The sequence below is a fragment of the Nematolebias whitei genome, chromosome 1, assembly GCF_014905685.2.
Source record: "Nematolebias whitei isolate Nwh7 chromosome 1, NemWhi1, whole genome shotgun sequence".
NCBI lineage: Eukaryota > Metazoa > Chordata > Actinopteri > Cyprinodontiformes > Rivulidae > Nematolebias > Nematolebias whitei.
The window spans coordinates 92,697,133-92,711,289 of NC_056498.1; the positions used below are offsets into that span (position 1 = coordinate 92,697,133).

General features: G+C 41.8%; 1 protein-coding gene across 1 annotated transcript in view; it reads right to left on the bottom strand.

The window, feature by feature from the left end:
- ehbp1 (EH domain binding protein 1) overlaps positions 1–14,157 on the bottom strand; it is a gene marked incomplete in the record, with an annotated part of 851,057 nt that overhangs the window by 462,981 nt on the left and 373,919 nt on the right. The window contains 1 exon segment of the mRNA XM_037681251.1: positions 13,668–13,932. Within this exon segment, the coding sequence (XP_037537179.1) occupies positions 13,668–13,932 (265 nt within the window).

Sequence of the window (14,157 nt, forward strand, 5' to 3'; positions counted from 1 at the left end):
TGTGATATATTCATAAATTAAACGGATTCATTCATTTTTCTGGACTGAATAATGTCGTGCATTGAATTATTAAAAACGTAACGTGAGACGTTAATTTTCTTTGACCCATCAAAATGAACGTGGTCATTTATTTTCAGAATCAAAATTTAACATCAAACATTTACATTAATTTGGCAAAATTGAAAATAACAACAGGTTAATTAATCAGTTTACAATTAGAAAACCATACGGCGATGGGTTTCCTTGCTTCACAACAGACATTTCTGAAAATATCTGGAATGATTTCTAGCAAAAAGAAGAGTTTAAAGATGGAAATTGAAGTTTAAGTTGAGAGAGATGGGTGAGGGAATTTGTCTGTTATAACCAGAACAACACGCTCCTTCTAGACCCAGCTTACCCAACGGTACACTTTGCGGTTGAAGATCGACTTTTTACCTTTCTGAAGATATGTCAGTTCCGGCGTAAAGTTCCACTTCAAGCCACTTTTCAGCGTCTCCGTAAGAATAGCAAAAACCGTTCGGAGTCGTGAGATCATCCTAGAACAGACTTCTTCATAATTCCTCTGAACTTCTCTTGTTCAGCTTAGTCGCAGATGTCCTGAGCATTCTGAACTCTGCTGCTCTCGGAACCAACTCACAGCATTCTCTCAGCGTTCTCCTCAGCGTTCTTCTCAGAACTACTGAGAACTTCTCAGAACTTCTCCCACTCTTTGAATTCCAGCATTCTGAACTCTGGAACTGCCGTGAACTAGGAAGTGTTGCACCTTTTAAAAGAGGTCACTTCCGGTTCATTTGAGACCTTTCTGATTGGTCGATGGACCAACCGAGGTGTGTTTTTGTGATGTAAGAGGTTATTAAAAGTCAAGGGAAAAAGATTAGATTGTTTAAGAACAGACAGAAGATATTATGAAGAACTCAGACTTCGTGGAGTCAATTCTCTAGTATCTTTCTGTAAAAGTTAAACATGACATTTCTTTTTCAGTAAACTTGCAGTTGACCGAAACTTGACCTTTGACCAACTTACACAACTTGCTCATTTCAGACAGAAAATCAGACAATGCATCATTAACCTGATTTCTACTTTGAATGAGGATAAAAATCACTAATACTGTTTCACAGTTGATTTAAAATGAGTAGTTCACTTCAACATTTGAAAATGGTTTGAACTAAACACAATTTGATTATCAAAACATTTGTAAAATAGTAATGATAATAGAAAAAGAGAGTGTTCTTTCAATTGATCAGTGCAGGACACTTAGAAAGTCTCTGGATGAACTTAATCTTGTGTTTCTGGACCCAAATCAATGAAATACAGTTCTTGTCCCAGGAAGGCCGTCAAGGCCAGGATTTGACCTCAGGCCTAGTTCACTACAAATACTTAGATCGAGGTGGGTGTTTTACGAGTGCAAATAAAGTCGAAGGTGAATGGCCGAGTTCAAAGACGTTCAGTTCAAAGCTAGCACGGGAAACTGGGATGGGCAGTTGTTTACAGTCAAGAGTTGATTTGAATATTGTTAATAATCCACCACCGCGCCGGCCTGATAGCCGCGGTGCGTTAAAATACAGACAGTTGGGTGGCAATAATTCCGTCAAGGCGCTGGACTCACCCGGAGACATCCAAAACTCTGATGCAGAGAAAGTCCAAATCGTGCTCTTGAAAGTAGTCCCTGAGGACAAAAGTTTTGTTGGTAACAGATATTGCGTTGACCAAACACATCCAGATGCTGTCCAAAGTAGAGCCAGCAGCGATGGAGCGAGCGCACGCCAATGGCTGCAGATTTTCAATAATGGCCCCTTCGGGTCGGCCCATGTGCCGCACCGGCCGACAACTCCCGTTGTTTCCCTGGTCCAGGCACGCGGGAAGCTGGCAATGGAAACCATGACCACCAGCTGGAGAGGAAGATGCAGTGCGCAGGGCTTTAAGCTTTACCAGCCACCCAGCACGTTTTCCCCAGCGTCTGGAGTGATATCTCTGGGCAGGCAGGTGGAGAGCGCGGCAGAGGTAAACAGGCACGTCCGCCAGCAGCGGGGGGAAAAGGGGAGGGGGGGTCAGTGGAACTCTCATAATGATCCGAATAATCGACATTGGCGGCAGAAAAACGAAGACCCAGAAGCTGGTCATACACCAGCAGCGAGTTTATGTCCCAGATAAAAAACAAACAAAACACAAATAATCCGAACACCATCAGCAGAGGTGGATTGTAAGCCATGTACACGGGTGCCATCTTACCGGAAGTTCCTTTAGTGTTCGGTCTCCCATACATCTAATCGTACGCCCTCTTTTTTGCCTTAGCTACTTCTCTCTTTGCTCTATGTCCCATCTCCTTATATTCCTGTCTCCTCTCTTAAGTCATCTCACTGTCGTATTTCTTCTTGGCTAATCTCTTTCTTTGAACGGCGTCCTGCATTTCACTATTCCACCACCAGGTTTCCTTATCATCCATTCTCTGTCCAGATGACACACCAAGTACCTTCCTACCTGTCTCTCTTATTACTGTTACTGTAGTAGCCCAGTCATTTGGAAGCTCTTTCTTACTACCCAGAGCCTTTAACAGCTCCTCTCTGAATTTCTCACAACATTCTTCCTTCTTCAGCTTCCACCATTTGGTCTTCTTCTCTGATATTACTCTTTTTCTCTTCTTCACAACAACAGTCATTCTACACACAACCATCCGATGCTGTCTGGCCATGCTGTCTCCTGCCACAACCTTACAGTGCCCAATTTTGGTGTTCTATATAAAACCATAAATATGACTCTTGTGGCGAAACCATGCAAACATAAAAAAAACAATATTATAATTTTCTTAAAAGTATAATTTTTTCAATCAAAGTGTTGCAAAAATAGAATGCTTAAATGTATTTTATTAAACATTTCTGAAGACAGAATTTTCTAAACACATCTTTGGCTTCAACCATGTAAAGAATATTTGAACTAAAGAGATTCCTACACAGAAACAAAGATTCAGTCTAATACAATGAGGAATGGTAAGCTAATAGAAGACACAAGTGCACCGAGGTCAGGACTCCTGTGACCTCATATCCTTTCTACCCAAGGTGAGCTACTGACAGATGTGCAAGAACATGAGGGCATGTCCAAGCATGCAACAAAACACACACACACACACAAATGCTTATGGTACTGAAAGCATGGCGATGGACTTCAGATATTCACTAAACATGCTGTGTGCAACCCAAACAAACAGTTGAATTAAGTTGTGAGGGTGGGGATGAGAAAATAAGAAAAGAAAAAAAACAGTTAACAAGGTATTTTTTGAAGAAAAACATTAATTAGAGCAACACAGTGTAGGATCCTAAAGAAGTTTTAACTGGTTAAATGACACGTAAAAGGGCTTTGGTCAAAACAATGTGCCGCCCTTTTGAACTTTCCATTGTGTGGAGAACAGCTCCTGATGTAGGAGACAGAGGAAAAAGGGGACGCACCAGACAATAACCATGTCTGTATTTTGACAGTTGAGGGAAGTCAAACAAACAGCTATCATTGTGACAGCTCCTATCAACAGCTGAGAGGTTCACATCTACAATTTAGGCACAGACACTCATCTGGAAAGGTCATGTACTATCAGTAAAACATATTGGTGAGTGGCACAGAATGAAACTTACTGAAGGTCTAGAAATGCAGTCATAAAGACTTGCTGAAGCGATATCAGATGTCCTCGTACCATTGCTGGGCCAGTTGAAATTATGCTTAAAATTAGTGAAATATAGATTTTTTTTCCAGGTACATCAAACTATTTATAGTTACTCCTTTTAAATATTATTGCAGAATTTATTCTTGAAACATTTTTGTTTATGAAATTGAGCTGTGCAATATGTCAAAAATGTATAATCACAATACCAATATATGCACTAATAATATTGAAAACATTTTTAATTAAGAGACACAAATTGAGGTCAACGATTTGTTTGACAATTAGATGCGCTCAGTGCTCTAACAAAATACAGCTCAATTATAAATTGAGGAAGTCCTTCATTTAACTACACTATTGATGGAAAGAAGACAGAATGGAGATTAAATTAAAATCAACAGTGCCTGTCTCAGGAGAAAGTTAAGAAAGGTAGCGAAGGGGGAAAGTTTAGCCCCACATGTTGACAGGTGGGAGGGAGGCAGAGGAAAAATAAAGGAGGGAGACAAGGATAAAGCATGCAGCAAAACAATAGAGGCCTTGTTCCCATTGAAAGAGCTGCATTGTCACTTTGCCTTGTTTGTAATTGAGGTGGGAGATGGTTTAGTGTGCATGTGTGTGTGTGTGTGTGTGTGTGTGGGGGGGGGGGGGTCTGTAATGCCCCTTTACCATTAAGCCCCCAGTATACTGCCGCGTACATCCATACGCAGAGGTACGCACGTACGTACGCAGAGGTACATGCGTACCCCCCAGCGTACCCTCCGTGCAAAGCTCAAATTTTTACAACCGCATACGCGTACACGGTGTCACACAATAAATTGCCCAGCGATGGACTGTTTTGTACGCAACACCAATGTATTAAATTCCCCTTCTTCATCACTGATCTGGCCTTTTCTTTTGTTTTTTTGCCAAGAGGCAAGTGATCTCTTCCTCCTCTGTTGATGCCATGACTGAAATGGTGAGAAATGGAGGAATTTGTCACGAGCGAATTAAACTCAGGTCCAGCGTGGCTGCGGGAGGGTCTGGAGATTTCCTGGTGAGCTGGTCTGATGTGTGGGCTATAGAGCCAGCGCTCTGTTTTTAAAAAAATTTTTAGATCTTTTTATTAACAACATATAAACACAGAACACCGCTGCGGCAGAGGCTGCCAGCGCTCGCTTTTTTCTTTTTTCAAACCTGTCAATCAATCCAGTAGGCGTGTCAGCAAATGACCAATCGGCGACCTCAATTTGTACCGAAGGTAAACGCCCCTTGTCTGTGAAGCTGCTCTGCAGCTGCTTGGGGTGTACGCTGGAGTATCATGTCTGAACCCTCTGTGTACAGTACACGCGTGGCAGTATACTGGAGCCTTTAGTTTTCAGGTCACAAACCCATTTCATTCGAAACCTATGTTATTCATAAGTCCAAATCCCCCGCTCCAGCCAAGAGTTGTCGGATATTTAACTCTTCAACCACTGCTCTTTTTTCCTCTGCATGCATTACTGATGCTACCTCAGTCCATGAAACCTCTGCCTGTATTGGTACGCAGGAGCTGCTCAGTAGGCATGATGCGACCTGCTCTAAGATTTTAGACCTCGTGGCCCCGCTAAAAATCAGGCGACCAAAGCGGGCACCACACCCCTGGTTGAACGCGACCACTCGAGCAGCCAAACGTCTATGCAGGAGAGCTGAACGCAAGTGGAAAAAGGACAAATTACAGGTTTCTTTTATTATGTTAAAAATGTGTTTGAATGATTATCAGAGCATCGTTAAATCTGAAAAGAACAAATACTTCTCCAAAAACATTGCTTCAAAACAGTCATAATCCCTGTGTTCTTTTTAATACCGTAAATTCCATTTTAAACGTGCCTCGGTCTGCCAGCATGGAGGCCTCCGTTGACATCTGCAACGACTTTACCAGATACTTTGCTGATAAGGTAGAATTGATTAGGTCATCCATCCCCCAGTCCACAATTGACCCCTCTGTCTTGTCCCTTGCTCAGCAGTCTTCAAACAGTTTGAACCCATTTCACTCCCTTTTCTAAACAAAGTCGTTCAATCTCAAAACTTCCCTTCCTGTCCAAAATCCTGGAGACAATAGTTTTCATTCAATTAATCAAGTTTTTGAATGAGAACAGAATCTTCAAGATTTTTCAATCTTGTTTTAAGCAACTCCACAGCACTGAAACAGCATTAATATGGGTTTGTAACGATATTATGATATCAAACGGTCAATTTGTGGTACTTGTGCTCCTGGACCTTACTGCTGCTTTTTATACTGTTGACCACAGTATCCTTATATCACAGCTGGAACAGTGGGTTGGGATTGCAGGTGTTGCATTAGAATGGTTCCGCTCATACCAGAGTGGCAGGAGTTTCTGTGTCAAGGTTGGTAATAATGTATCCGCCTCAACGAGGTTCGATTCTTGGACCCCTTCTGTTCTCACTTTATTTGCTCCCACTGGGGTCCATCCTGAGGAAACATGGTCTTTCATTCCATTGCTATGCTGATGACTGCCAGATCTACCTGCCTGTGAAACCAGCAAGTGTTTGCTCCATTCACCCTCTGTTAAAATGTCTGGACAACATTAAGGCATGGATGGCTTCAAATTTCTTAAGTTTTAACAATGAGAAGACTGAAGTCATTGTCTTTAGCCCTAGCTCAACTGCCGCCACTGATCCTGTCAACCTGGACTCTCTTCAGCCATATCTTAAGCAGTCTGGTAAAAATCTCGGGATGGTTTTAGACTCTGACTTCAAGTTTGACAAACAAATCAACTCTGTTCTGCAGAAAAGCTTCTTCCAACTCAGACAGGTAGCTAAGCTCAAGCCAGTATTGTCCAGACTCGACCTTGAGAAACTAGTCCACGCCTTTGTCATGACTCAATTGGACTATTGCAATGCACTCTATGCTGGGGTCAGCCAGGCCTCCATCTCACGTCTTCAGCTCGTCCAGAATGCTGCTGCTCGGCTTTTAACCGGAACTCGTAGGTCTGAACATATTACTCCAGTTCTGTCCTCCCTTCACTGGCTCCCTGTTCGTACGAGGATAGTCTTTAAAATTCTTCTGTTGACCTTCAAATGCTTAAATGGCCTCGCACCCTTTTACCTCTCTGAGCTTCTGGAACCTTACGTTCCCTCTCGGGCCCTGAGATCATCCGATCAGCTGCTTTTGGCTGTTCCAAAAACAAGACTGAAGCTCAGAGGAGATCGGGCTTTTTCAGTCATGGGCCCAAACTCTGGAACAACCTGCCCCCCAACATCAGGCAGGTCACCTCCCTTCCTCACTTCAAATCCCTGCTTAAAACACATCTGTTCTCGCAGCCATTTCACACAGTGTAAATTGATCTAGTGTTTTTTTAATCTGTGACCCTATGTTTTAAATGCTTTTTATTAATTCTTCAGTTATTATTATTAGTGTATTGTGTATATATATATATATGTATATATATTAATATATATATATATATATATATATATATATATATATATATATACAGTATATTGACTTGACTTAGTCCAATATGGCACGGTTCAACTCGGCTCTGCATAGTTCAGCACAGTACAGTTGTGTTCCCATTACATTTCAGTAATGCTATAGTAGGGGTTAGAGGATGAAATTTTTTCGGGAGTATCATGGGTCACGTGATTCCGGTGGGATTCCGGCGGGACCGGAGTCAACCTTATTATAACTCACGTGACCAGGACGTCACCGGACTGAAACTTAATGGGAGCAGACAGGAGCGGGAACCGACCAATAAGCAAAAAAGAACATTAAAAAACAAGGGAAAGGCACAGCTTTTCTTTCAATAAGCCTTCACTTTAACACTAGTCAAAAGAACTACATAGCCCAGAAGTCAACTGTTCCAGCCTCTACTTTTCACCGAGAGGGTGGGAGGAGCAGCAAAGTCTCCAGCAAAGAAACCGAGTGGCTGAAAATAGTTTGCAAAGCAAGGTAAGAAGTAACTGTCTATCTGTTAAGTTCACAGAACGGGCAGGAAAGTGTCAAGAAACCCTGAACTTCACGAGAGTTGTGTATGTTGGTGCAAGCTGTGCTGCTTAAAACATTTAGTCTTAGCTGCAGTGTGGAGCTGCGGGGAGTTGGACCTTTATCGAGAGTAAACAGACTCAGTACTAGCACATTTTTCTCCACCATGTCCCTTTTCATTTAAAAATTATGCTCTGCTTTGTTATTTGGGTTTTTAGGTTCAAATCTTGATTATCTGTCACTGTTTGTAATGTCAAAAAAAAAAAAAAAAAAAACAGAACTCTTATTGGTTAAATTGCATGCGTTCTCTGGTAAAAATATCCCTATTTTTAATATTGTGACACCCTGCTGGATACTGAAATCAAGGAAGACGTGAATAACCATCACTTTATTGCATGAATACTTACTGTTAGCCGCAAACCATGCCAGTACAACAAACTCGTTAGAGTGAAAGCATTCTCCGGTAAAAATATCCCAGTTTTTATATGAAAGACTGGTTACATATATATTATAGTAATTGTTTTTGTTTTAGATTTAAGATATGATGTGTACAATTATGTTGTGTTAAATTTTAGGCTAAGAGTTGATTTTTCTCAGTTCATTTCCTCACACCGGGGGCGATTCTAGAAGCCCTTTTTAGGGGGCCTTAGCCCCCCAGTGTTAACAATGGCTCTTGGCTTGAACCACGCAGTGGGTATTAGCATTATAATTATTGTAGGGGGAACATATTGGTGTGAGGTCTGTGGGTCCACCCCCATAACTTTATGAATAAGGTAGCTGCTATTTCAATTCAATTCAATTCAAAACTACTTTATTAATCCCAAAGGGAAATTATTTGTTGTTGTAACTCGTTATCTTCATTTTATTAAGAGAAGTTATAGATGCTGATGGCTGTAGGCAGGAAGGATCTCTTGTAAAGGTCGATCCCACAGTGGATCCTAAGAAACTGGACGCAGATGCCGTCCGATCCGTCCACCCAGACTCGGCTGGCCTCTCGGTTCCCCCCGGCTGTAGGACTGTAGTGCCGAGGGACGATCCTGTCCTTCCGCTGTCATGAGTCGTGTTTCCTGCTAGTTCCAGGATCTCAGTGGTCAGGCACTCGAGCACAGCTGGCAGGTAGATGAGAATGCGTCCACAGAACATCCTTTCAACTCATTAAGATTTGGGGCTGTAGCTGAGACATTATTTGAGCTTTTGAGATGTTAATCAGCTGCTGTTGATTGTAGAAAACTGCCTTGTTGTCATGGTTACACAGCATAACAAATGTCCAAAACAAAAATGTTTCAGTAAAAATCCTTCCAGCTGCACAGCATCTGATACCAGAGGAAAGAATCAGCCAAACAATGTGACTTACATCCAGAAAAAGAGGAATTAAAGTTTCCAAAAGCAAAATCTCAGAATGAAAATAACAGAGCTGCTCCAACATGCAGCCACCTTGCAATTCTAGAACACAGAAAAGGGATGAGTACAAACGCCAGATATTTGGAAACATTGTAAGTGACAGAGTTAATCATGCTAACAATTGGTTTTAAAGGTGCACCTTGTTTGTGAATTTGAACACTTCTGAACACAAGAAGCAGAACAACTCAGAACAAATCAGAATCAAAGTTTCATCCTGCCGCAGCAATGTCAAACCACTATCTTCCAACATCAGTAGAGAGGACAGGGATGCGCTCACCACTCTTAGCAAGGACAAAAACATTGTCATTCTCCCAGCAGACAAAGGATGGTGCACAGTGATTTTGAACCAGAAAGACTATCATGAGAAAGTTGACACGCCTTAGTGACTTAACCACTTATGAGCTGCCGAAAAGAGATCCAGGAAGTGGTTACAAGAAGAAATTGATAGATTGCCTGAAAAATTTGGAGCAGGACAAGGCTATTGACCGTATTCTGTACCACAGACTGTACCCGGGTGTGGGTACACCTAGTCTGTATGGTTTACCTAAAATCCACAAACAAGGTGTACCTTTAAGACCTATTGTCAGCATGATTAACTCAGTCACTTACAATGTTTCCAAATATCTGGCATCTGTACTCATCCCTTTAGTTGGCAGCTCAGAACACCACATACAGAACACCATGGACTCTGTGGATAAGGTGAGGGATGTCATCATGGAGACTGATGAAACAATGGTCTCTTTTGATGTCACGTGACTCTTTACATGCATTCCTGTTGTTTAGGCAGTAGAGGGGGTCTGTTTAAGGTTAAAATCAGACACCACTCTGAGCAGCAGGACCACACTTTCCACAGAGTAACTATGTCAACTCTTGAAACTGTGCCTGCAGTCAACCTACTTCAAATATGGGGGCCAGTATTATAGGCAGAAACATGGGTGTGCTATGGGGTCTCCAGTTTTTCCTATTGTTGCCAACCTGTGTATGGAGGAGGTAGAAAAGAGCGCATTGACGTCCTTTTCAAGGACACCACCAAGTCATGGGTTCAGATATGTTGATGATATCCGAGTTAAAATTAAACCTCAGGAAGTCCAACAATTCACTGATCACATCAACTCTGTGGATAAATATATAAAGTTCATACGAGAAGATGTAAAAAATGGCAGGTTAGCTTTCTTGGACTGTGAAGTCTCAGTTTCTGATGGAGGATATTTGCAAACTGAGGTGTACCACAAACCCACCTACACAGACCAGTATTTGCAGTTTGACTCCCATCACCCTCTGGAAAACAAGTTAGGAGTCATCAGGACTCTGTACAACAGAGCAGACAGTGTCCCCACTAACTCAGTAGCCAGGCAGAAGGAGAAATCCCACACAAGACAGGCTCTAGAGCAATGTGGATATCCTAACTGGGCCTTCCAGCAAGCAGAGAAGAAACCCAAGCAGGACTTCAGCCAGCCGTCAGGTGAAAAGGTGGAACCCAGACCAAGACCAGTGGTCATTCCGTATATTGCGGGAATATCAGAGAAAATGAGACGTTTATTTTCTAGACACAATGTCCCAGTGGCTTTTAAACCCCAAAATGCATTACGGCAAAGACTGGTTCATCCCAAAGATCTAGTTCCCCGGCACAGAGTAATATTGTATATGCTGTTCAGCGTCAGGAAGACTGTGATCAATCTTACATTGGTGAAACTAAACAGCCACTGGCCAAAAAGATGATGCAGCAGCACAGAAGAGCAACATCATCAGGCCAGGACTCTGTGGTCTACACTCATCTCCAGGCCAGTGGTCACTCTTTAGGGATGAAGATGTTCACATCCTTCATAGAGAGGAACGATGGTTTGAGAGAGGAGTAAAGGAGGCTATCTTTGTGAAAAGAAACTGCCCATCATTAAACAGAGGAGGAGGCCTACGTGTTCAACTGTCCCCCTCTTACAATTCAATTCAATTCAAAAGTACTTTATTAATCCTAAAGGGAAATTATTTGTTGTTGTAACTTATTATCCTCATTTCATTAAGAGGTGTTATAGATACTGATGGCTGTAGGCAGGAAGGATCTCTTGTAAAGGTCCATCCCGCAGTGGATCCTAAGAAACTGGCTGCAGATGCCGTCCGATCCGTCCACCCAGACTCGGCTGGCCTCTCTCGGTTCCCCTGGACTGTAGGACCGCCCAAATGCCGGGCAGAACTCCTCCCAGAGCGATGGCCACTCCTCCCAGCAGTCTGCTGAGCTCCTCGTCACTCCGGACAGCCAACTGTAGGTGCCGAGGGACGATCCTGTCCTTCCGCTGTCATGAGCCATGTTTCCTGCTAGTTCCAGGATCTCAGTGGTCAGGCACTCGAGCACAGCTGGCAGGCAGATGAGAATGCGTCCAAAGAGCATCCTTTTCAACTCATTTGAGATTTGGGGCTATAGTTGAAATATTATTTGAGCTTTTGAGATGTTAATCAGCTGCTGTTGGTCGTAGAAAACTGCCTTGTTGCCATGATTACGCATCATAACAAATATTCAAAACTAAAAAAGTTTCAGTAAAAATCCTTCCAGCTGTACAGCAACTGATACCAGAGGAAACAATCATCCAAAAAAATGTGATTTACATCCAGAAAAACAGGAATTAAAGTTTCCAAAAGCAAAATCTCAGAATGAAAGTAACAGCTACTTCAAGATGTAGCCACCTTGAGCGGTGCTATTCTAGAACTCAATGCTGTTATTGCTAGTATCACTCAGCCCCCTGTGAATAGCAAGCAACCATCAGAGTGCTACCGATCCATTGTTATGCTGATGGTCCTTCTTGATCATGTGAACAGCTAGTTTTGGCTGTCAGCAGCAAACTGGTTGATCCACTATGAGAAGGTGCTATTTTTAAGACTGAGTTGAATAAAGCACCTCAAATGAAGAAGTGTTTCGGATGAAAGACGGAACGTTTCTACAATTTCTGTATGCTTGTTTTTTGAACGTCCAGAGGCCCTGACTTAACTATTTTAGAAAATGCATGACTATTTCAATCAAAAAATCATTCCTGAATCAAAAAATCGATTTCGAATCGAATGATGACCCAAAAAATTGTAATTGAATCGAATCGCCAGACACTGAGATTTGCACCCAAACATTGCTGCCACGCGCCTTACCAGCTGGTGGCAGTAGTGTTCCATTAAGCTATTTACTAGCCACCATTAATCATATTAAAAGAAGAAGACCCTGAAAAGATACATAACAAAATGGAAGATATCGTAACTTTGTTTAACATTCTGCTCAGTCTGTGGCTTTTTGCAGACGTCAAAGAGAAGAGACACGAGAAAGGGCAGCAAGGCAAAAGACTCTGGAGAAGTACAGGAGAGTATGGGAAGCCATAAATATGCGAGCTAGACAACGTGGATGTTAAGCTAATGCTAATCTGCTATAGTGGGCTATACATATGAAAAGAACCTAGCATAAAGGTATGAAAATTTTGATTAAATACTGTTTAGTAATACATATGCTGTGTGTGTGTGTGTTTCAGATGAATCTCCAGCAAAATAATTGCAGCAGACCTACAGTCTGGGTGCTTAACAGAGCCTGTCAGTGGTGGGATGTTATTTGTTCCTGGTTCAGGTTCCTGGTGCCCTAAACCCATATATGAACCATTTAAGTACAGCTGTTGACAATAAAGATGTATTAAAATATCTTGACTTTTAACAAAAAAGTCCATGCTCAATAATCCAGGTATACAATCCAACATTTTTCAGTCAGGTCATCTGGACTTTTTTTTTTTTTTTGTGCTGAATCGTTTCGCCTTCGATCCATAAGGCTTCATCAGTCAAGGAAACACACAACAAAACTGATTCTTCCCCCAACATCAAACACCAAAGAGACTTATTACAAGCAGAACTGGTTTGTTCCACTTTGGAGTAAGCTGTTGTATCTTGACTTCTGTTATGACAATCATCGCCAGAAACTTAGCTTTTACAAGCAGCTGTAGATTTGAAAATATTGTTAATTTGGCCTTACATCATAAAGTTTTGTGCTGACTTCATAAAAATTTGTATATTTTAGCTCTCTGTGAATCTTTACAAGCTGTCATAATTTCTGGAATGACTTTGTGAAGTACAGTTATGAACTACTGGGTATTAAGCAATTAATTGTTTCTCTGAAGTCTTCAGACTTCACCTCTTAAAACACTTTCGTTGTGAGTCGCTCCATCTAGCTCGCTCTGAATTTTGTCATTGGCCACCAAGCATAAAAATGCCTGCACTTCAGCATTAGACCACGGTGTTGTCATTATTGTTTTTAAAATCTCCAAAATAGGTCCAGTCGCACCTCCGAGTTCGAGTTATTGCAAATGGCAGATCAGGTTGTTGTGAAAGTTTCTTAAACAACCAATGACTCCACCCCCTAACCAATCAGTGACCAACAGTGTTCTGAAGTCACGTTTTAAGGCCAGCTTGGTACACTTGGAACTGCAGAGAAGTGGGTCCTGAAAAAGGGGCTGGTTCCACGAATAATTGATAGTGGAAAAGCCTTGGAACCGTGCCGAGCCGAGTCGAACCGTGCTGTACCAGTACTAATAGAAAAGATGCATAAGTAATCTAGAGCTTCACAAAGTGACACAAACCTTTTTATTTTTTATTTTAATAGGAAAACAAACTGACTAATTAATTTAAAAAAAATAGTCTTACTCATCTAGCTCCTCCTCCTCGTTGTGAGATGCGTCAGCATACAAGTACTTGCTCATGTCAACAGGCCGTACTCCTTTTTTCTGCCTGGGTTTGAGAGGCTCTTGTTCAAGCTGAGCATTTACGTCCTGGTTGGGCTCATCAAAGGGGTTACCGGGAGTTGAACACATATGAAGTTGATCTGGCTCATTGAACAGATTTGAGGAGTTGTGGTCATAGAAGGAATCCTCATCAGCCTGCTGCCTTACGGACTGCTGGCCAGGAGTTTCTATTTGACAGAGAGAAAACGTACTGACTGTGTAAACAACACATCCCTCACCAGACTAGACAATAACTTTTTTAACTTGCCACCTCTTTAAGAGAGCCAGACAGTAGAAAGAAAAGAAAACAAATCTTTACTGCAGTCTATCTGAGCATTACATGCTTACTTGACGTTACTCTATGTGTAACATGGGTTTGGTTTTCTGCTTTTACTGCATTATTTACTATATAT